The 23,666-nt window shown below is 48.0% G+C and overlaps 1 protein-coding gene across 2 annotated transcripts in view; it reads right to left on the reverse strand.

Moving 5' to 3' along the window:
- Nucleotides 1-1,592: 1,592 nt before the first annotated feature.
- GABRQ (gamma-aminobutyric acid type A receptor subunit theta) overlaps nt 1,593-23,666 on the reverse strand; it is a 62,515-nt gene continuing 40,441 nt past the window's right edge. Inside the window, exons 4-9 of one of the 2 annotated variants that reach the window (XM_035541651.1) lie at nt 22,216-22,436; nt 11,023-11,105; nt 6,665-6,802; nt 4,956-5,108; nt 2,528-2,772; nt 1,593-1,970 (exon numbers count right to left, since the gene is read on the reverse strand). In XM_035541651.1, coding sequence (XP_035397544.1) covers nt 1,593-1,970; nt 2,528-2,772; nt 4,956-5,108; nt 6,665-6,802; nt 11,023-11,105; nt 22,216-22,436 — 1,218 coding nt within the window. Of the gene's footprint in view, nt 1,971-2,515; nt 2,773-4,955; nt 5,109-6,664; nt 6,803-11,022; nt 11,106-22,215; nt 22,437-23,666 lie in introns of both variants that reach the window. The other variant, XM_035541650.1, reaches the window with a different exon arrangement.

Raw genomic sequence — 23,666 nt, forward strand, 5'->3', positions numbered from 1 at the left:
AACAGACACAAAGCAAGGCCAGATAGAAGCAGTACACATCAGAGGGTGCCAGCCCACTATTTGCTTCTGAAGTTCTTAGGAAAGGGAATAGTTATCATTTCTGGATTTTTTTCATCCTGAAGCACAACGAGTTAAACAATGTACACCCCTTCCTGCACCTTGCTGTAGGCTATGGTTACTTGGTGGACTGGAGTGTGAAGTCCCTTGTCTGGCAAAAAGAGCAGGTAGAGGGGGGAAATGGCTGAGTTTTCAGAGTCCTGTAACTGCTTTTCTCCCAAAATTCAGTAAGAAAGATGCAGGGTGGAAATGATTAGGAACAAGCCCTCATTTCAGGACTAAATCAGTTTAGATCAGATGCCAGCAGTGGACAATGGCGCCATCCCATTGCTGATCCACAAAGCCCTCTCTCTCCTCAGCAAGTATATTTGCACAATCTACTGTCCCCAGCCCTATTTCTCTAGTACAAGCTGGGATTCCAACCTCCAACCTCACAAAGTTGCAATGAGCAAACAAAACCCTGCTATTCCCCCCAAAACACTGCCAGTTAAATGTCATCTGAGTTCTCTTTCTACAAAAGACATTACAAAACCCCCCTCCCCAGCTCCCCACCCCAGAAAACATGCTTGCACACACACATCCATATCTACATTCACACGCGCACACACACACACAGATGCGCCACACACACCCCCACACCCATTCACACAGGAAAAACATCTTGCAGACTCCTGAAGGTGGAAAAAGGCAACTTGCAAATGTGCCTTTGCTTTTGATAAGCTCCCTCCTCCCACCCCCCTATGCCCCCACATTGCCCCTTCCCTCCCAAATAATTGCCCTGTCCTCCCCCCTTCCCAGCTCTTCCAAAATAAATATTCTTTTTATTTGTTGGTTTAAAAGATTCTTTTAGGCTTGTAAGCAAGAGAGAGGGAGAGAGAAAAAGAAAAGAGAAATCTCATAGCATGAGAATGAAACACCACTATCTCATGAATCCATGAAGGAATAAACATGAAGGGGTTAAGAACAGCGACAGAAGAAAGATTAAAAAAATATAATAATACTGAGAAGAGAAAGATGAAATTCAGTAGTGAAATGGAAGTGAGGATAGCGCATTAGTGAGCACAGCCGAAGATAACCTATCCCCCCCACCAGTTTTTGACTCAATTTCTTTAAATCTCCCTCCCCCCCTATTTAAAACTTTTCTTTTTTTTGTTGTTGTTGTTTTTTCTTTTTTTTTCTTTTTATGTCTTTTTTTCTTTTTTTTCCTTTTTTTTTTCTTTTCATTTTTTTCTTTTTTTTCTTTTTTCTTTTTTACAATGATTTAAGTCCTTCAGCAGGAAACCAAAATCAAGACAAACGCATCCCTCCCTGAAACCAAATCCCCTCCCATATACTCTTCTCTCCCTTATCCCCCCCAACACTCCGTGGTTCTACATGTGCTGAAAAGAGAAGAGTAAGCTTAGAATAAATCTAATGAATCAAAGGAATAAATGATAATGATAGTAAAGAGTAAAACCCAAACCCAAAAGACCACAACACTCCTGTGTTGTCATTGTCTGAGTGTCTGTCCCTATCTCTCTTGGAGGCTGCAGGCATCAATTTACATAGTACAACCAGTAAACAAGGTTGAAGAATCCAAAGGTGATTGGAAAAATGATTCGTGACCACTTGTCAATGGTGCTGACATCTGTCAGGTCTGGGATTTTGAGCTTCAGCTTAGATGACCGCCGGCGGAGACGGCAGTTGGCACGGTTGCGGGCTGCGGCATGGTGGGTCAGCGGGACGTGGCGGTCCAGGGTTGGGTGGTGACCAAATCCATCCCGAGAGGCCAGCTGCTTGCGGAACTGGATTCCTGAGCCTTCAAAGGACATGACAGAGTTTCGAGAGTCGCCGACACTGCTCATCATGTCCGTGGCCAGCAGCTCGTTGTTCATCTCCAGAGTGCTGAGGAGGATGTTACCGTAAGGGTCAACCTAGAACAGGGAAGACAAAGAGAAAGGTAGCAAGGTTGTCCCGTGCACAGTGTGCACATGACTATGCCACCGGGGATGATTTTGAACAGTTTTCTGGGTACCAGCACTGCTGGTTGGATTAACAGTGGGCTCTGAACCTGGACTTCTGCATTTGCAAAGGTTTTCCATCGATGCTGGTTGCCCACAGGCTGGAGCCTGTGCTTGCAGCAAACTTGTGAGTGGGGCAATGTGATTTTGCCAGCAGATTAGGACCAAAAGCCACAGGGGTACTCTGGGCTAGACCTGTCCTTGTAAGAGGATGGTCTTGATGAGATTGGCTTGAGGATGATGACCAAATGATCAAGGAGAAAAAAGTCCCAGTAATCACTGGGAAGATGTCTTTCTATGCATCTGTCTGCAGACTTCAGTGGATCTGTGTTAACAAGACAAGGGAACTGAAGTTTTTCTCTCATGATGAGGAGAAAGGCTGCACCACAGCTCACCCAGGACTGAATGAGCAGTGGAGAGACTGAATTCTCCTGCCACAATGAAAGAAGGGGACAAACCTGCTCTCTCACCCTCTTCTCTTCATAACGGTGGCGCTCATTGTTAGCCTTGCTGATCCGTTCACTCTGTTTCTTCTGCTGCCGGGGGCCTCGCCCAAAGAATATGTAGTTGACAAAAGCATACTCCAGGAGTGCCAGGAACACGAAGACAAAGCAACCCATGAGATAAACATCGATAGCCTTGACATAAGGAATCTTGGGGAGAGTCTCTCGCAGGTGGGTGTTGATGGTAGTCATTGTAAGTACCGTGGTGACCCCTGTAAGGAGAGGGTAGGTGTTCTGTTACCAAGGTGGGGTGGTTTCCTTAAATGCCCATCTCAGTTTCCCCATCCCTCCTCCCAGCTGGACGGAACCTCAGAAAGGTTGGAAGCAGCACAATTGGGAAGAAAATTGCCATTATTCTAAGCCCAGCTGCCTAATGCAGAAAATAAAAATAAAAAACACAACATCAATAGTGGGAGAAAATGTTGAAGCTGAGTATCATCAGAACAATGTGGATCAACATTCTCTGGACCTCAGCTTTCCAAGTGCTCCCTGATTGTCCTTCTTTTACTCACTGTGATAGGAAATACACAGTTTTTCTCTTAGTCTCTCACTCTTCTCCCTGTTTTCTACTTCATGAACTCATTAGGCTTCCCTGGGCACTACTGAATGCCTCAGTATCCTTGACATGAATTTTTAATCTGCTTTGTCTTTCCAGTGCCATGAATATGACAAAGAGAGAAAGGATTCCTACTACATGGCTCTCCTTTTACCTGCCTGATGGGCTTCTGTCCACATCCTTGGCCCTATAAATTCGCACCTTCCTTTCACCAGCTTTACCTCTCACTACTTCAGTTATCTGTACAAACTCCTCTCATGTTTTCCTTTTTAGGCCTAGTTATATTTCCTGCATCTTAAACAAACATAGTCTTCAGTCCACAGAAGACTAAACAGAAGGGATATATGACAACAGTCTTTCAATATCCAGAAGCTTTGCGCAAAAAAAAAAAAAAAAAAAAAAAAAGGGAGGGGGGTGGAATAGAATGTTCTCTGTGTCTACCAAAACTAGACAAATTGTATTGGAGACCTAGGATAGAGGCAAAGAAGAGATTTTTGACTGTATGAAGAGGCAAATCTGGAGGTAAAGTACCCAGAGGTGACTGCAGATTCTCCTTTTTTGGAGCTTTTTTAGGACAAGTTAGATAGAGAGCTGTCAGGAATGTCTTAGTGAGAGCTGTTCCAGTTCTGATCTATGATGTTTTTCTTCTGTCTTCTCCTTTGAATCCAGATGTCAGCAGAAATTCAACAGCTGTGCATCTCGTGTCCACCCTTCTGCTTATACTCTCACTGTGCCAGCAGTCTGGCGTGATCTCTTTTTCTTCTCTCACTGATTATACTCTTGTCATTGCAACTTACCTTTTTAATTTACCATGTTCTTCCTGTCCCCTTCCTGCTCCAGACTTTCCAAACACGTACGGCCAAATCATCTCTTTATGTGTCTTTGTACAAACCACGCTTCCTCTGAGTCTTCACAAACTCTCTCTTCTTCTAGAGCTAATTTAAACCCTCAAATTTCTCTGTAAGACCCAGCCTCTATCTGTGCTTCATTGCTTCTCTGAGTCCTAACCCCCCCCCCCCAGCTGAAATTCTTCTCCCTCCTTGGCTCTCTTATTTCCTCTGAACTTTCTATCGTGTTGCACAGCCCCATTCTCATATGCCAGCCAACCCCCTTTTCTCCTGTTCCTTCTTCAAAATCCTCATCTGCAATCCACCCCCACTTCCCTTCTGTTGCTTAAAAGATCTCTTTTTTTCTTCCTCTCATAGGAAAACATCTCTATTTAGGGGAACATATGCTTAAGAAAAACTTGGACTTTACTGTCCCACATTTGACTTGGTTAAGAAGGTCTTCAGCTACAAGAAAGTGTCTGTATGGGGCCTAAAATATCACAAAAATGTGTAATGCTACTTTATTTTCTTAAACGTTTAGCCATTCACTCACTATACTTACTGCTTTTTGGCCATCCACTCTCAGCAAGTACCATCTAACTAAACTGCTCCCAGCACACCTGTTGGCCAAGAGGTGCCCAGACTTCGCTACTTCAGAAAACAAGTACAAACTAGAGTGAGGGAACTGGTGGGTTCATAGCATGTCACAATCTCACATGTCTGAGAAGCTGTGACCATTTATGCCTTTGTTAGAGTCTGAACTTGCACCTACAGAAATCTATAATGTAAGTTTTACTGACTCAAACTTAGGAGATAATATTTCTGAACAAAAGAAGTCACACTTCAGGATGAAAACTTCCAGTTTGTTCTCAGAAGAAATGTTCTTCGTTTGGGATGACAGCTTGTTTCACTGCTACCTCATCAAGAAAAAAGTATTTTCTTTCTTAGAGCTGCCCTGTCTGATTTCCCTCAAAAAAACACCTTCTTCAATGTAAAATAAAAAGGTACCTACCCAGCGCCACTCGTGCAGCAGAAGCATCATAATTGATCCAGAAGGAGACCCAGGACAGGATAGTGATGAGGATAGATGGCATGTAGGTCTGCAGAATGAAGTAACCAATGTTTCTCTTGATCCGGAAACTCAAGGATAAGCGCAGATATGAACCTGTCAATGAGATATTACAGAGGTGGGCGAGGCTGTATTTATGGTAGGAGCTTGGGTTAGGAATTGAAATTTTATTTGGAAAATGTTCTCAAGAGCCAGTGATAATGAGGAATCTCTCTTTCATTAGGTTTTGCGGACTCATCAGCTTTAGGGAGGGACTCTTCAGAGTCTGCTCAGTTGGCTCAGAATATTAAGAAGAAAGGCAACTCTACGTAAGTTACATTATTGTATCAGACATCATGGGATAATGTCTGTTCAGTACTCAGCAGAAACTGCCATTATGGTACGTTCCAATAAGACATAGGCATACACAGGAGATTTTAACCCTATATCTGGATTCAGTGAGATGATTTTCCTTTGTTTCATGTGCTAGCTTTTCCTCCAAACAACAATGAAGATCTGAATTGTATTTTTCCCATGCTGTTCTAAAAATGGGTTATGGTCAGACTGGGCAAATTCATATGCAAATAGAGTACTGTTAGTTAATCTGTAGGTCTTTTTCTTTTTTTAAGTTCTTGCAACTTCCTCCTAATCTTTTAGTGAACCTAATGGGGACAGTGACAACAATAAGGACTTTTACTGTCCTTCCACTGGAACATGGTCATTTTTACAGGGACAAAGCAGTGCCTCTCATTGAAACAACATCCAGGCCATTCTTCCTTCTCACCTCCTTCCCTAGGCAACACAGCAGCCTGAAATATGAGTATAATTTTGGGTTGGCAGCTAAGCTAACAGGAGAACAACATTCTTTAATGATCAAGGAGGTAGACTGGGAAAAAGGAGGTTATGTTCTCTCACCACTGTGCGCCATTTGCGTAGCTTGAATACGGTACTTCACCAGTCCTTTTTCTGAAGGTCTTATCTGTTTAGACTGCAAACTTCTTTTGGAGAAACACTGCCTCTTGTAGATCTCTAGATTACCACTGCAATGGGACACTGCCCCTGGCATGCCTCTTGAGGTACCATTACAAAATCACCATCTGCCACCACCACAGATGGACTTTGGCTCTGATTTCGTGGCTTTCCAAAAACCATGTAACAGGTGTGTGGCTCGCTGCTTTGGCAGTGAACTCCATGCCAGATCAAAGTGAGGAGAGCAACCAAAATCCAACCCCCTCCGACTTTCCAACTGGCAGTATTTGAATTGTCCCAAGCGTTCCTTCCAGATCTTTTTATTGCAGTGTGCAGATGGGTTTCTTTCATTCCATAGACCACCTGCTTTTCAAGTGAAATATTCTTCTGTTTTCTGCTACACCTACATTGCCTTTGGGAGACAGTTGAAAACCATGTAAAAATAAGGTAAAGGCTGAGAACCTTCTAAGGAGGTTCTGTTTTGAGCTCAGCTGGAGTTTTGATTAAGAAATGAAAACAACTGCATCCAAAAAAATCAAATTTGGTCGGTGTAGGAGATGCTTCTTTTTCAAAGGAACAGGACCCTAAACTAAAGCCTAGATCCTAAGTTAATGCCTCAGCATCTAGATCAGAGGAGCAACCACACTGACCTAGATCAGCAGAGGGTTTATGTGTTTCATCACACCCCTGGGGCAGAAACTTACCGGTGGTGAAGACCACTTCCCTGCTGACCAGCCTCTGCTCGATAATGGTGAACTGGGGCAGTTCTAGCACCTCCATCCCCGTGACAGCAGAATCATTTCCTTGCCAGAAGAAGACAATGTCATCAACCGTGTAACCATCTGCAGAGGTGGAGAAGCACAGAGAGAAAACTAAGCTGACAAGCTGCAGCAGATGACACCCCCATTTTCTCTAAGGTGATCTGGAAGAGGATCCAAAAGAAAGCCCACACCATCAGACAGCAAGCAGAGCTCCTCCCTGCTGACGTACTTTTCTTCAGCTGAGCTTGGCAGTACAGTCCCCCAAAGAAGAGGGAAAAAAAAATTGGTCAGAACTCCCCCTTCTGGCTAGGATTCAGGAAAAAAAACCCGCGGGAAATGGTCCATCGAATCTTGACTTGTGCTACATAATCTCCATGGCTAACACAACAGGCACTTGAGCATCCGAAGCCTCTATCACATGCACCAAACACTGCAATTTGCTTTTTTAAAACTGCCTCCTTTTACCAGAAGGGGGAGATCACACAATACATTCTGATGTGGACTAGGTAAACAGAGCCTCCAAGTATCAAAAATTCCAAGAGATTAAAAAAAATAAAAATTTACAACAGTGATTGAAAAGAAATTTGAGCATCAGAGTACCTCCCTATTTTAAATACTCTCAGTCAAAATTTGGAGTTGGGAAGTGGACAGAGTCTCTGAGATTGGAAACTGCTTCTGCCAGGTGCTGGCTGAAAAGAGCACTAACGAGAGAAGAAAGGAAGGGAAGGCATGAATGCTCATCCCTTATGTTTCAGGGTAATGGATTTGTTCAGAGGTTAACTCAGCTGAGGGTACAGCCTCGTGCTTTGACCCTGAACTATAGATAGCAGGGCTGCATGGGCTGGAAGTGCTGAGGAGCCCACAGGCACAGTCCCAGGAGAAAGACTGCCCAGGTGCTTTGGCCTCACTGGGAGCAAGGCCCAGGGGACAAAATCATGCAGCTCTGCTCCCGTTAGTGCGATGGTCACAGCCCTGCCTATTGCCCTTGTGGGCAAGGAGTCATCTCCACTTGACAATTAACATTGCTTTTGGCAAGCTAGGCTTTGCAGCACCGTGGCTGTTTCTGGACAAGGGGTGGCCTCTTATTCTAAGCAAAGGGTAGAGCTGCACGGGAGCACCTCTGTGCTCAGAGAAGCACCAGCGTATACACAGGCTGTAGTACAGCACTGTGGAAGGCTTTGTCCAGAGCAGAAACTTCACCTGTGCCCACAGACAGCTTTTATTCACCACCTGAGCTGCAGCACGACAGCCAGCCTCAGCCACAAGCCCTGGCAGCAGAGGCAGGTGGCTTGCAGAACCCAGCGAGGCCAACATCCGCTACAGAGAGTGGCCACCAGGGCCAGCACCAGGTTATCAGTGACAGCAGGCGAATGAAGAGCTGCTGAATGCGCCATGGAGGAGGAGGAATTATTCTACCTAACCTCAAGGGCCAAGGGTTCCCCTGGCTCAGATCTGAACCTCTGAGGATGGTGTCACGCTGCAGCTCCTGAGTGGACAAAGCCCTGAGTAACCTGCTCTGATCTCATGGCTGACCCTGCTTCGAGCTGGGGGCTGGACTGGAGATACCCTGAGGTCCCTTCTAAACTGAATTATTTGATGACTCTGTAGTGTCCAAGCCCACGTCCTGTGCTCACTGCGCTTATTCACAGGTGCTAAAAAAGTAATAACAATTTTCCAAACGCTGTGCCAGATCTGCTCCTGGTGAAAATCAGTCAAGCCAGGCCTCCACCTCCTCCCTGACGGCTGCTTCTGCTTCACAGCCATAAAATGTAAAGCACCCAGACTCACAGGCCCACAGGAATTCAGAGGGACCCTTATGTCATCTCCTCTGCTGCAGACATGGGTATCACAGCTTGCTGCCCTGCCTCAGTTACCCCGGCTTTGTGCACAGGACCTGGTGTTTGCATCTGGCTGCAGTGTGTCTCCCAGAGCAAGGCACTAAGTGTGGAAAGCATCACGAAAAAGCAAAGTCCTCACTGCTCCCGGTGCTTGATTCCGGTGGCTCAAACATGCTCGCAGCTAAAAACATTGTGTGTGAGTTTCCACCTGAATTCAGACTCTCCGATGCTGGTGGTCACTCTGTGTTTTTCTGAGGTTACCAAGCTCTTTCCACCCAGCGCTCGCCCTCTGCAGAGGTGCACCCGGCCTGTAAACAAGTCACCTCTCCACCTCCTTTGCAGTAAACAAGCCAGGCTGAGCTATTTAAGTTTCTTACTGCAAAACATCTGCTCCAGCTTGCGAACGGTTTTTAGCATCTTTTCTCAACCTCTTCTGATTTCTCAACTTCCTTTCTAAATTATGGAAACCAAAATTAGACAGAGCCCCTTTCCCAGGCTCACCAGCAACATATTCAGAGGCCAATCGATTCCCTGCTCTGACTCACTGCTCCCCTGGTTTATATAACTGAGGCTCACTCCAGCCTTTTCTGTCAGGGCCCTGCCACGAAGCCTCCAGCAGTGATGCTCAGGGCTGCGAGCCCTCCGTCATTTTCCCCGGCCGATGCTCGGGCAGGTACCGTCCCTCAGTCCCATGCCCAAACCTCCGCATTTAGCTGTGTTCAGATATATGCGGGATGTATTCAGATCGGGATGTATTCAAATGTGCAGCAAGCAAGCCACGCAGACTGCTATCTTCATCATCCACAAATTTAACAGCAGTGACTTCAAATTTACTTCCTGATCAGCAATGAAAATGTCAAATTACAGTAACTAATTTTAGGATATCTCACAGTTAACTAGCTCTATTCCATTTATTCTACGACCTGCTGATATTGGGTACCAATCTTTTCTGTTTTTTTTTTTTTCATGTTATTATGCAATGTGAAATCAAACACGTTTTTTTCCGAGAAGCCATTTTTTAAAGTGATTCTAAAGGGAAGGATTGTTCAGTCTAAAAATAAACGTTCCACTTTGATTTGCAGCTTTAGAAAGGAAAACGAAGTTTCCATTTTAATGTTAAAAAGCAAAAGAACTTTCACAAAGATAAGTCATTTCAACCTGAAATATCATAAAGTATTGATACAATGTCTTCAAATGTCAGATTAATGGCCTGTTTGTTGCCTGCCTCATCGCTTTTTTGCCGAGTCCTGGCACACAGTTAGGAGACGGTTTATGGGGTGAGGGCTGTTTTTGGGACAGGGATTAGTTCAACAGGCAGTGCCAGCCTGGGCTTACCTCCTGCAGGCAAGCGCCACAGGCTGCTGTGGGGAAGGAGACCCCAGCTGCATGCTGCTGCTTTACAAACTCAACACTCCCACACCACAAAAGGGTTATTTTGGTGTTTGTTTTTCTTGTTTGTTTTCAGTGTGTTTTTTAAAGCCAGGCATGAAAGGAGTGTTGTTCCAAAGTTGTGTGGATGTGGAAGCAAACAAAATGGAGCCCTGTGGATTTGCAACGCGCGAGAGTGTGAGAGACAAAGGCTCTTAGGAAGGAAACCATGAGTCTCTTCATCTCTGCGTAGATCTTAGAAATATTGTAAGGAAGCGTAACTTCAACTAACAAATTGGCTTGACATGTCCCATTAAGAACAAAATCGCAACATGGGGAACTGTGGGTAATTCTCTGCCTTCTGTTTTCTTGGTTGTACCGTAAACTATTCTCAAAATACGAAGGAGTGCCAGAAATGACATGCCATTAGTGCCTCCAGGAGGACCTCATTTACATCCCATTACCCACCACGCCAAGCACTGCTATTGCTGCGCATCCCGAGCGGGAGCAGGGCTGCCAGGCGCGGGCAGGGCTGGGGAGGCAGCACTGTGCCTGCCGGCTACCGATGCCGTGGGACCTCTTTTATGAAAAAGGCAATTCTCTGATAATCACCACTGAAGCTGCATCATCATTACTGTGAGATCTGCTGCTCTGGACCGCTCCTGCGGGGATACTGCAGTGCATTTTTATGAGGGAGAGACCAACCTCCCTTCGCCAGCGCGGTCAGGGGAGGCTTTTCATGGGAGTCCAAGGAAAATCCAAGCAGGGAGGGGCTGTGGGGAGCTCTGGTCCCACCTCCCATGAAGAGCAGGCTCAGCCACCAGTGAGGACAGGTTTCCAGGGCTTGCTTAGGTCTAAGGGAGGCTTCCCTACCCTCTCGAAAGTGAGGGTGATTTTAGTGCCCAGTCAGCTGCTAGATCTCTATTTCCCCAGGCATTCACCCACAAGGTCCCCAGGGAATGGAGTTTGGATGAGGGAGCCTGGTCCTGCCCAGGGCACACCCTTGGATGCGGGTTAACACCCGTGGGAGGCAGCCCAGGGGTGGGAAGACTTGGCTGGGGCAGGTTGGCGCGTGGCATCGCGTGGCATACGCACAGCTCTCGATCTCCAGCGTGCAGTTCTGCTGGTCCAGGGGGTACCTCCGCAGGTCCATCATGCAAGCAGCCGTGGTAGTGATCCTGAAAGAAGGGGAAAAAAAATCAGGATATATATATATATATTTTTTTTTTGTTTTACAAAAAAAAGGAGAAGTGAAAGGCAGACGTGAAAGTCAGGCAGCATTTGGGGCCGCTGTTTCCCTGGAAACCAGGGAGAGCCACGGTGGGAGGGCGGGAGGGAGGTGTGCGGGGGGCTGGATGCGGCTCACCCTCAACTGCATGGCTTAAACCCTTCGTGACTCACGTCAGCAAGGCAGTGTCTCTATTAGCGAGGTGGGGAGGGATTTGTGTTCCTCCTCTGTCCCTCCAGGAGAGAGACAAAGAAACTGGGAGTAGGCAGAGCTATGGACAGAGGGGGAGAGATATGTCAGGTTAATAGAGAGAGGCAGAGGACACATGTCCGTAAACTGAAAATGCGTCAATTAAATTGCCCTGCCATGACCTAGGGGGAAGAATGACCATGTTTTTCCCTCGTCCTTCTTCCCAAATTGCCTCAAGGACCCCACTGCAGTCACAGTCCTTCCATTGTACCTACTGCCCTCCCGCTCCTGCACTATGGGCTGGCGGCTCTGCTCACAGATTCACTCTTGTGCGAGTGATTTCGTGATCAAGATTTGCCTGACACATGAATGCATGTGTGCACATCCCCTATAAAAATAAATACGGGGAGAGGAAGAGGGTCGGTGTTGTTTTGGGCGTGTCAGAGCCACTCAGTGCCCACGAAGTGCTCACACGTGTGTGCAAGGAGGGTGTTTGTGTGTTGCAGAGAAGCGTCGCTCTCTGGGATGGGGCATTTTGCAGTTGGGTAGATGAGGGAATGGGTAGGAAGCAGGCACAGAGCAGAACAGCTGCTAATTTACCAGCCCTACAGTTAGCAGGCTGCCCCCATTTCTCAAATATATTGCTCCCCTCACCCTTCAATGCAGTTTTCTTCCTATGCAGCGTGTGTGTGCAGAGTACTGAAGAGAGGGGAGAGATTGGTGCATTCCCCCCCCCCTTTTTTTCAATTAACCATCTGGAAGGCATTAATCAAGCTACACATTTTTTACTATGTAGGCATAACCAGTGAACTGTTAACAAGAAAGCTTTATCTTCTGAGCCCTGTGGCCAGGGAGACAGAGAAAAAGGGAAAAAAAAAAGACAAGAAAGCAGAGAGGATGAGATGGCGAACCAGCAAAAGAGAAAAAGCATCAATGAAAGAAAAAAAGAGAGCAGAAAGGGGAAGGAGGGGCAGGATGGGTGAAGCTGGACAGAAAATTGGAGGGGGTGGTGGCAGAATGGGGGTGCAAGCACCCGTGGGAGAGCACAGCCCGGGGGGTGCCAGGATGGGGGCCAGAGCAGGGCGGGCGAGCGGCCCCGTGGAGCTGCTGGCTCTTTAAGAAATCTCGTGTGCTAAATTTATCTCTCTGCTGTCTGTGAAGACTGTTTGTAGGAGATGAAGCCTTGAGGAGAGCCTTTGCCACTGCCTGCCGTGCTATAAATAGATCCGAAGAGACGGAGGGAATTTATATATATCCTCGCTGGGTCTAGATACAACACTGCAACTGCCCTCTCTCCGAGCAGGGGGCCCAGGCGAGCTCTTAACCCTTTTATCCGTAATGCAGTCGGGGTGGAGGAGAGAGCACGGGGTGGGGGGGGGGGGGGAGAAGGATGACAGGGCAGGAGCCACGTACAAATTATCACCGCGGCGTTGGGACTGCACGCATTGCTTCCACAGCCGCCAGGTTCGGCACCTCGGGGAGGACTGCGGGCAAGCCAACGCCTCTCCCACCCCAGTGCACCTGGGCACGGGGGACAGCCCCAAGCACACCTGGGGGAGCTGAACTTTGCCTGGAGAGCCCGCGGTGGCAGGTGCACGGCCCGTCCCGGCCAGGCGCAGAGGCCAAGGAGTCACGGCCGGGTATGAGTCATCCCCCTGTGCCGCACACGGCCATACTGTGTGCATTATACCGCACCCCTGGGAAACAGCGGCGACAAACGCGCTCTCCGATTTTCCCTAAAGTGTGAGATGCAAAAACGGATTAAATGAAAATTTTCCACCCCATTTGTGGGACCCTGCGGGCTAAAACCTTTCCGCGGTGTCCGTCCCCGAGTTGCAGCCTGGCTGGCTAACGTGGCTGCGCTAAGGACATCCAGGGGAAGCCTGTTCTGGATGGAGAGGGACCCTCCCGCCTCTCGGCAGGATTTGTTCGTCACCTGCAGTGCTGGTTGGAAATGCAGAGCACGACACAGTGAGCTATGGCTACCACACTCCATGCGCCAAATCCCGCTCACGCTAACAGCCAACATAAATCCAGAGCCACTCCAATGATTTTTGCAAGATCACACCAATTTACATCAGCAGAGATTTACATCAGAGCAGGATTTATCCCCGTTGATTCAAAAAGAAGAGAACTTCAGGACAGATAGGACGGAAAGGAGAAAAACGAGATAAAGAGGGCATCAGTCCTTAAAAATCAGATAAGAATTTCTCTTTCCTTCAAATTAAAGGGTGGGCACATCTGCGCTGCACAGCTCAGCATCCAACAGAGATACCCCGGCTGGCTCGAGGCCCTGGGCTCCTGCTGACCTGCCCACGTAACAGTGCTGGGACAGGTGAGGACTGGGACCAAGTAGCATGCAGGTTTTTTTCTTTTTCTTTTTTTCCAGCCTGGACTGCAACCACCTGCTTGTCTGGAGCATTTCAGCTGCAGTGCTGCACCCACAACAAGGGGCACCCAGCAAGGCTATGGGCACCAGCACCGTGGGACCACCTGGGTGTTTGGCTCATGACTAGGTGGGGAGCAGCTGGCCTGAGATGCTGGGTCCTGCCTCTGGGCTTCCTAAGAATTGATAATCCACCCTTCTTGGGATAAAGAACGTGGTGTCACAGAGAGGTAAGGAGGATGTTCAATTATTTATATATTGAACCTCAAAAACCATCCTGTACCCCAACAGCTCTTTGCCATACCCTGCTCATGGGTGACCCACAGCATCACGGCTCTGTTTGCCTGCTCCCAGAAGACAGAACAGTGATGATGGCATGAATGGTGATGGGGGAGACGGGCAGGGCTGAGAGGCAGGAGAGCAGATAGTGCAGGACAGGAGGCCACTGGGGTAAGGGAGCGGAGGAGTGGGATCAGGGGAAGCAAGGGGTGAAGGAGCCTGGGGAAGGAAAGCCAGAGAAGAACAAGAGGTTAAAAGACAGAAAGCAGAGTGGATACTCATTCCGTGCGAAAGGAGATGAGAAGACAGAACAAACCATCGCCCTGTAAACAGCTCTAGACAGAGAGCAGTGCCCGCAGGAGACGCGACCCGAGTGGAGCAGAGCAGGGAGCGCAGGGCCGGAGGGGACGCTGGGGAAGGGTGCCACCTTCCTCGTGGCACTGGCAAGAGGTGCTGGCTCCTGGCCAGGCCACGTCTTCTCCCTCCCTCCCCCTTTCTCTTGCTTCTTTACCCACCCTCCCTCCCCTTTTAAATCCAAAAATGTGTGTGGCGTGAAGTTCCATCTGCTTCAATGGCGATTCACAGAGACGCTGCCCATCGGAGGGGAGAGGCTCGCCTGCCCTTCGCACGACACGCTCGGTGAAGGGGCCAAGCACCCACCATCTCCAGTTCCCCTCTCCTCCCTCCATTTCTGTCACATCTGCAGGCCTCCAAGTCACCCCCCCCTCACATCACAACCTTCTCACTTCCCTCCCCATAGGAAAGACGTGTTTGTGCCCTTGCCCTCATCATTGCTCCTCAGGTCTGCAGGCTTTCAAAGCAGCCAAGTCCTCAGTGCCTTGCTACTCTGCTGCACAGCTGGCAGGCAGTCCATCGAGGGGAGACAGGGCTAGGGAGAAACCACTGTACATTTCCAAAAAGAAAAAGGAGGGACGTGCATTCGTGAGTTGTCAAGCAGCTCTGGCAGGCTGTGTGCTGATGGATATCCCCCTTCTCTGCCAGCACCCAGCAGATCCAAGCAGAAGCTGAGGTAGCCCAGATATCTTACTCTGAAGAGAGTCCTTCAGCCCCAGGGGAGGTAGGGATCACTTCAGGTAGGGCAGCCACAAAGCTCAAAGTCCCACCAGGCAAGTGCTAGGTCTCTGTTGTTACAAGGAGGAAGCGATGCCCACCTGGCACTAGTACCAATAAAGCAGAGGCAGGCACGGAAAAGCAATGCAGCCTCACCCTGCTGCCTGCTCCATGAGCAGCAGCACAGGTCCATCCCACCACAGCTGCAGCTCAGACTCCTACACACCATCAGTCCTCCACAAGTTCTCCGACCTGAACGCCACCAGCCCTTCCATTCCCTTTCCAATCCTCCTCGTCACTGTTTACTTCTTAATGGCTTCTTCTGTCTTATTTAGAATGATTATATAAGTTCAAAGACAGAGCAATGTGGAGCTCCCACCTCTTAAAACCTACCTACCCTGGCTGAATGTCTCCTCTCCATCTCTCTCCTACCCTGTTGCTTGCCTCCCTCCATGGTAGCTGCCCCTTCAGCTCCCCAGGTGTGATCTCCCTGTACCAAACTTCAGCTCTGGAGGCCCTCAGCCACCAGTTCATCCTCTGGATTATCTCCAGTGTGTCAAGAGAACCAAATTCATCAGCTATGAGTGTAAAGGGCAAAATATGACTTCCCCAAAACACCATCTGATTCCTAAAGGAGCAGGTCCAGCCTCTCTAAGGAGGGCTGGGTTGGAGAGAAGCGAAGACATTCACCTTTGAGGGTTTCCTAAAGCAAGCAGGGTCCCTTTCTCCTTGAGCTCATCCTTACAAAATGAACTGCTGCACCGTGTGCATCATAATTACATGCATTCCTGTGAACTAGATGTGCCTGAGACTGGTTTCTGGGGCCAATGTTAAGTGGTACTGGAACAGCGTGTGCCTACACTTACATTCTTGTCTGTTTTGCAGGTATGGAGTAAGTTTCATCATCCAGGGACTAACACAAATATTCAAACACCCTCACAGCAAAAGATTAAAAAAAAAAACAACACAACTTTAAGTTGCTGGTTGAAACTTTTTGGATTTCAGATTGCCTGAGAAGCTGAAGATGCTCCTGTCCCCCAGTGATACTGACTCCCAGAGCTCAATTTGCAGCAATGAGGAGAAAGTACACAAGCAGCTTGAGTTTCACAGGACATGTGCAGACCCCCCCAAGGGATAAGTTAGACTTGTACTGGGATTCTGATAACTGAGAGTAGAAGGCGAGGCAAAATTGCTGTTTTGCTGAATGCGGGAAAAAATGAAATCAAATTTTTACTCTGTACATTCTCAAAGTCAGTCATAAAAATCATGCTGGCAAATGTCACCTTCTGCCTGGCAGTAAGCACAAACTTTGAAGGGCCTGGAGGGATTTATAAACCCGTGGTGGATTTTGCCATTCTTTTAACACGGTCTGATCTTTGCAGACTCCTGGAGGTCATGTTAGAACCAAGAGCAAGGCAAGGATATGGAATATTTTCCCCTTGTGTCTGCTGGCCTAAAACCGACTCCATAAGTCTTGGCACAATCCTGCTAAGGTCACTCTGTTTCCAAAAGCATCTGTGCCTGCATAGGCATCCTTTGATAAACAGCAGTATGCGCTGCACTGAAATTAGATGGGGAGAAAAAAAGCTCTTCTAAACTAGTACTCAGGGTACCAGTAATCGAAATCAACCTGTTTTCCACCCTGGGAAAAAGCACATGTTTTCTGGGGGATAGGAATTGAAGTGTAGACGCAGGCACTTCTGTGTCCAACTAGTGCTTCCAGCTAAGTCCCTCATCCTGTCCCTAGAAGGCCAAAACGCACATGGGGACCTGTCAGGTTCCTAACCGAACTCCCATTTCCCCTCACCCACTGAACAAACCCTTCTCCCACACCCAGACCTCTGTGCTGGAGCTGGGTGGTGTGAGCAGCGCAAGGCTGCAGCACCAGCTTTGGAGCCCAGCTGGGTGGACACGAGCCCAACTGCTTACACCCAGGCTGCCAAAGGAGAGATTCCTGTTGCCTTTGCCTAACCTGCGGAGGGAGCAGGCAGAGCTGCTAGAGGCAGGGTAGAGACTGAATCATCTCTCACATTTCCAGGGAAACCTCTCGTGGGGAGGGAGGGGGAAGCAAAGAGAAAAACTGCAGATTTCTTATCTTCTGGCCTGCGAGATGGAAGGAGAAAATTGCTGCTCAGGGGTCTCAGTGTAGAGAAAACTCCTCAGTTATAACCTGTCAGGTCCCTACTCCATAAAAATCAGAGAACACCCATAGGGAGAGCAAGGACATGGCTGCAAACAGCAGGCTCCGAGCGAGACAGGAGAGAGAGAGCCCTTTCTACCAACTGGAGAACCAATAATCCCAAGCCTGAATTTGAGGAATGTAATACAGACATAGCTCAGTCCTGGTCAAGAGACAGGCTGAAAATAGGAGCTAGGAAGAAGATGAGCTCCAGCAGAGCCCAAACCATGGGGAGGAGGGAGGGCAGCCCCAGAGGCACAATGCAGTAACCTGCTGGTGGGTGAGTGGGTGGGAGGGATGCTGGACGTGCCTCTGCCCACCTGGGCTGCTTCCCTGCATGAGGTGAGCTACAAGTGGTGCTCGAGCTGCTGCCTGGCCCAGGAGCAGGCTCTGTCCCAGGAGTGGATTAATTTTCTGTAGTGCAAAGGCTGACACCCCCCAGGAGCAGCTACACTGCAGGGAGCAGCAGGCTGTTGGGAACTCACCCCCGTGAAAAGCAGAAACCCTGTGCTGCCAAAGCAGATACATCCAGCTTCACTCAGGTTTAAACTGCAAGTGTTGAGATGTCTGATTTATAACAGCTCTCTCCGCCTTGCTTCAAGCACTGAACAGGCATTTACACTGATGGGGATAGCAGGGGTCTACGTTCCCATTGGGCTCAGTGCCCTGCTGTGCCTTGGCTTCTTTGCATCTACACAAACTGCCTCATCTCCAAACCACACCTCACTGCGGTGACTATCATGGGCAGGAATTAAAAAAAAAAAAAAAAAAAGCAAAACACACACACACCCCCACCACTACACCACCTTCGCAGGAGGAGATCCCTCATTCTCCCTGCACAGGATTTAGTCTCCGTCATCAAATTCCTCTGCAGTTTTTCAGTTGCTCAGCTCACATCGCCTGGGCTCCTCGCCAGCCAGGCGCTGCATCTCGCTCGCTGTCCACTCGGCTCCGCGCCTGCTGCCCCGCGCCCCAGCCCTCCGCTGCCCCGCGAGCACAGGGATGCTGAGCTCCTCGAGGCACCTGTTTTGCTGGAATTCAGTTTGGTCCTTAATTGGAACGAAATCAAATAGCTTCGAGGTTTCCCCGAAGGATGTTTTTAAGCCGGTTTCAAATGTGATTTCAAATTACCATATGAGGATTTCAGCATTGTTACAGCTATTTCTATTTTTAGGTCTCTGAAAACATAGGAAAATACTGACGACATCAACATTTGATGAGTGTTAACTTGCTTCAATACCAAAAGGAAACTGCATGGTCTAGAAAAGGAAATACAGATATCAGACCATAATGTATAGCTTGTACGCGTGATAATGTAAAGCTTAGTGAATATTATGGCGGAAGTGGGCTAGACAGTCTCTGGAGGTCCAGAGAAAGGCTTCGGTGTTTCTCCCTGTAACTCTCAAATTCCAGCAGTGGTAGTACAAGCAGCATGAAATAGACAGGGAATTATTGACATAAGTGAAAAATTCCCTGCATAAAATTAGTAGTGAAACATCAACACTTTGAAACGTTTTTTTTTTCTTAAATGAAAAATTTCTCCCTAATTTTTTGTTTAAAATTTGATGAAACCAATGCAGTTTCTGACAAAAAGCTATTAGGAGGAAAAATACATTAAATCCAGCCAGCTCTACACGGCTCTTCCTCACTATCTTATCCACCTCCCTCCCCTACACCAACAACTGACTGCTTTTCATCTTTGTGGGCAGCTCCTTTAAGCCTCCCTTCGCGTTGCAGCCTTTCCTTGTTGCTTTAGCACATTCCTCTGTGTGCCCCAGGTGACCACCTCTCCTGCACTTCACAGGCACCTTGCAAGGTATTTGGGGGCCAGAGGGGTGCGGACACAACCCCACCCCACCACCTTCTGTGTCCTAGAACCCCACTGGCTCTGCTGGGTTTGCATCCTCCCACGGCAGACCACACATCCTCAGCTGCTTGGAGCATCCCCGGGGCTGGGTCTGGGCTCCAGACCCCGGGATTTTGGCCATCTGCTAGCTTGGAAGGGACGGAGCTGGGAAACGCCAGAGCTGGTCCTGCAGGCCAGCGTCACCTCCCCGACGCAGCCCGTGGCTGTTTATGCATTCCTTTCGTCGGAGGTCTGGCAACCGGCTTTTAATCCCAGCCCAGTGTGAATTAATTTTGGAGTAAGCTTTTGTATCGAACGTTTTTCCTAAGATGTAGCTGTATTACATCTGCTGCACTCCCTTCATCCACTAATTCGTTAATTCTATCAAAAACAAGCATATGCTTTTCTGACACGCAACTTCCACAATGGAGCAGAGTGGTAGAATAAAGGGCTTCATTTACTCATGGAAACAAGATATCTGAAGCTTGATCTTGTCCTCAGTGAAGTCAAACGAAATACCCATTGACTTCATGTGAGCTAACTCGGACCTTGTGGTCTGATCTGGGGTTTGAGCCTGATCCTGTTTGAACACTCACTGAAAGCTGGGGCCTGCCAGGGTGTCATCCTCCCCGGTCTCTGACATCAGAGACTGGTGGAAAGAAAAATGACTGTTGTGCCACAAATAGCACGATTGAGTCACTTTGCTACAGGATCAGCTCAAAGGAGGGGGAAGCGACTGGTGAGAAGGTAGCAGGAGAAGGAACAGAGCTGTGGTATCTCGCCGGAGGAAAAACAAATAAGCAGGTAAACAAAGGGGAAAAAAAAAGAGAAAAACGAAAAACACAAAACACAGAAAATGCCTCCTTTGGCCTTCTTCCATCAAGGCAACTCCATTTTAAAGATCCTTCCAAAAATGCAAGAGAAGACAAGACCAAGCTTTATAATAGAGGAAGGACCCACACTTTCCTTACTGCTTGCAGAGCAAGCATGGGTGTATTTGTACCAAGATAAAGGGAGCACAGGTGAATATCCAGACGATTTTCTTACCTGCTTACACCTGCTGTGCATGTGTCTATGTATTTTTGAATATGATCACAATTATTTGCACCTGCAAAACTGCACCTAGCACTTTGCTGTCAGCAAAATCACAGGTGCGGGAGTCAGTCCAGACAGCAAGCCTTAAGGAAAGCACTGTCCATACCACCACAGATAAATCTAGAGGGATTTCAAGCATTCAGGGCACCTGGCTTGTCCCCCAACACCCCAGTGCTTTCAGGGCAGTGAAAACCAGCCATCCTGGCTGGAGGCACAGCCTAGGAACAGCAGTTGCAATTGCTCACTGCTTTGTTTTTGCAGTTGCCTTTTTCTCCAGGGGCAAGAGAGCAGCTTCCAGGAAAACCAGCCAAAAGTTAAAACAACACAGGCGGCTCTTACTATGGCCCTGGAAATAACAGGGGCAAACAGCTGTCATTTTCTTTCTTTTGGCCTGGATGCAATTTTCCTCATCTCACCCAGGCCCTGCCTGGGAGGGAGCTGAGCTCCCCCACCCACACTGCAGGGCCCCGCAAGAGGGCAAGGGCAGGGACGGTGCTGGAGGTGCTCAGACAGCAGCCTTGCCCTGCAAACCCTCCATGGACTTCCACTGCTTGGCAGCTGGATCCACACTGCTCATTGCTGGAGCTGACTAAATGGCAGCTGATAAAAATACACGAGTATTTCTGCTCTGTGTGCTGCGCAGGTGCATGCTAAGGATGCCCACCAGCCTGGGGGAGGCAGCTCTGTGCTCAGGTGGGCTGGCTCAGCAGCCCGAGCCTCACGGCAGTCTGTGTCCCCTCCTTCATGACAGGCTGGAGCATACCCCTGCCTGTCCCTTAGCACAAGTATCCACTGCTTCTTACAGCTTCCCAGAGCTCTGCCATAGGGAAACACTGGGCACAGGCACCTGGCTGCTCTAGCAGGATGATGTCCTGTGCATCCTCCTACTTTGCTGTGCCTACACCCAGCCCCACCATTCCCAAAACAGCCCTGCTACTTAAAAAGGAAGAAATCATCATAAAAAGTCAGTCTTTGCCACAAAACACGAAGCAGCAGAAGAGCTGATACTGTAAATGGGAAGGGTGGGTGTACCCTCTTTGAAAGAGAAAGGTCTTTCCTCCCCCTTTGCTGCACTGGGATGTAAGCCCAGAGCTGCTATCACAATCATTTGTGAATGTGGAGGCAGGTCTAAAAGCCAGCTGTGAATTTTGGTAGTCAAAAAGGAGGAAAAAAAAAACACACAAAAACAGACAAACAAACAAGAAACACACTAGGAGAACAGCTCAAAGAAGACAAATACAGGATTGGGGAAATCATTGCTTAGATTTCACCTACAGCATCCAAAAGTGCATGCTTATCTACAGCTACAAACTTCCCATTTAGCCCCCTTCGTCCTCCCACTTGACATTCCTACCTGCCCTGGCACCTCTACAGATCCAGATAACACAGCAAGGTCAAACTCTGTCACCTCCCCTACACACAAACACACTTTCGAAAATCCTTTGTACTTGCAAATAAATTTATTCCAGACACCATAAAAAGCCTCCTTGCTGAGGACCATTCCCCTGCTAGATATCAACTTTCAAAGCTCAATTATCAAAATTGCTCTGGTGAAGAGACTTTTTTTTTTAATGGTACAAAAATGTCTACGATCTCATACTCAAAAATAACTAAAGTGATTTTACTCAAGTGCTACAGGTATTCAGCATTAGATACCAGAGTAATGAAGTCTCATCTCCATAGGCCAAACTTGCAGAAAATTATAAGCAACTGAAAATGAGTGTTTCAAATGGAAGTGTTATGCAACACAAATGACAGTGACCTGAAACACACAGAACCAACTATTCCCATCTCCAGCATTTGTCTATAGCACTACAGGGAACTTCAGAGGCCTGAAGGAAACAACCACGTCTAGCTTGGAGAAAAAGCAGGTGCTTAAACCTGTGCAACACTTCAGAATCTGTGTAGTCCTTGTGTGTGCTTGAAGAAAATACCAGAATCTCTTTCAAAATGAAGGAAATTTAGACGAGGCGTCATTCACAACCACAACCAATAAGAATTCACCTCAGACTTACCTCAGGCCATATAGGACAGTCCCATCAGGATGGAGCCGGATCATGCGATTCTTCACTGTCACTCCATGCAGAAAGGACTTCTTGTCGTTCAGGAAATAGGTGTCAGGCAGCCACAACTGGTCAGCCACCCGGTTGTCCAGGGTCAGGTTGAGAGGAAGGTCATTGTATGCCAGGCGTTTGTCCCGCCAGCTCTGCTGGAAGTACATGGTGATGGTGTAGTCCTAGGAGAGAAACATGCTAGTGTCACAGCCTGGCCTCAGGGCAGGGACACAAAGCAGTCCAGCCCCTCCTGCCATTCCTGAGACCTTTGGTGGATCTCCACATTTGCTGACACACAAATGCTTGTGTCTGCACCTCCACTAGCTGGAGGGACTATGATTTGTTCTGGGAAAAGGGAAACAATACACTTGGTAAAGTCCACTTTTATTCTGAGCAGAAATTCAGGACATTCCCAAAGGCACATGGAAAATCTCACCTCTAGGCCAAGGATTCAGAGTCAATCCTGGCCAACCATGACAAGCTATTAGCACTTGCCCTGATGTATGAGCTAAGTTGGGAGTTCACTGCAATTCTCAGAGAGGGACATATGTGGAGGAAATCTGTCACCAGTGGAGCATGATCCACTGGGTAAAGGGCAGTTCCTTCACCATCCCCAGCGACCACAATGCCACACGTCTCCTGTTCCTTTCCTGTTCCACAGTATAAAGTTGAAGCTTAAAAGTTCTGCTGAGTCAGGACTTTTCTAAAGGGCAGGGAAAGCTGTTTTGTAGCCTATAGCTGCAGCTTTGCAGAACGAATTCTAGATGCTGCACAGTAACTGCACATCCCGGGGAGACCCAGAGGCCCCAAATCTGCTTTTCTACAAAACCACAGACTGTGTTGTAGCACTGTGCTAGAAGTACAATCATTTCCTCTCAGATAAATGAGTAGTACAGGAAGGGGTCTTGTACACATCAATGAAAAAATCTTCTCACAACAGGTCTTAAATAGGCTAGGAGCCAAGATTTTTTTGGGTAAGACAGCTAACAAGATGTAGATTAGGAAGTGGGCAGGGTAAGCAGTGCTCACAAGTCTTGCTGATAGCAGCCTTACAGAAGCCAGTAACTTTTCACAAGTCCTTAAATAAAAAGCTTTCTGCAAATGCATGCAAATGAACTGCTGGGGCCAGAGACACGTTGTTTCTTCCTAAGCAAATACTTAAAGTGCCAAAGGAATCCTCCTCCTGACCATGCAGGTTTGCACGAGTGGCATTTCTGCTCTGCATTGCCAGCTCTGTGCCAGGTGCTGGCGAGGACTGTGCTCATGCACTAACATCTGGGCTGAGCAGAGAGGCATCCTGCCTGCCCGTCTTCTCCCACTGACTTTACTCAAAGCCAGGTTTGATTAGCACCTCTGAAAACAAGCTCAAATAATCCGACAGTATGGGTATGCCAGCTTTCGGGTATCTAACT

Source organism: Cygnus atratus, chromosome 13, assembly GCF_013377495.2.
Source record: "Cygnus atratus isolate AKBS03 ecotype Queensland, Australia chromosome 13, CAtr_DNAZoo_HiC_assembly, whole genome shotgun sequence".
Taxonomy (NCBI): Eukaryota; Metazoa; Chordata; class Aves; order Anseriformes; family Anatidae; genus Cygnus; species Cygnus atratus.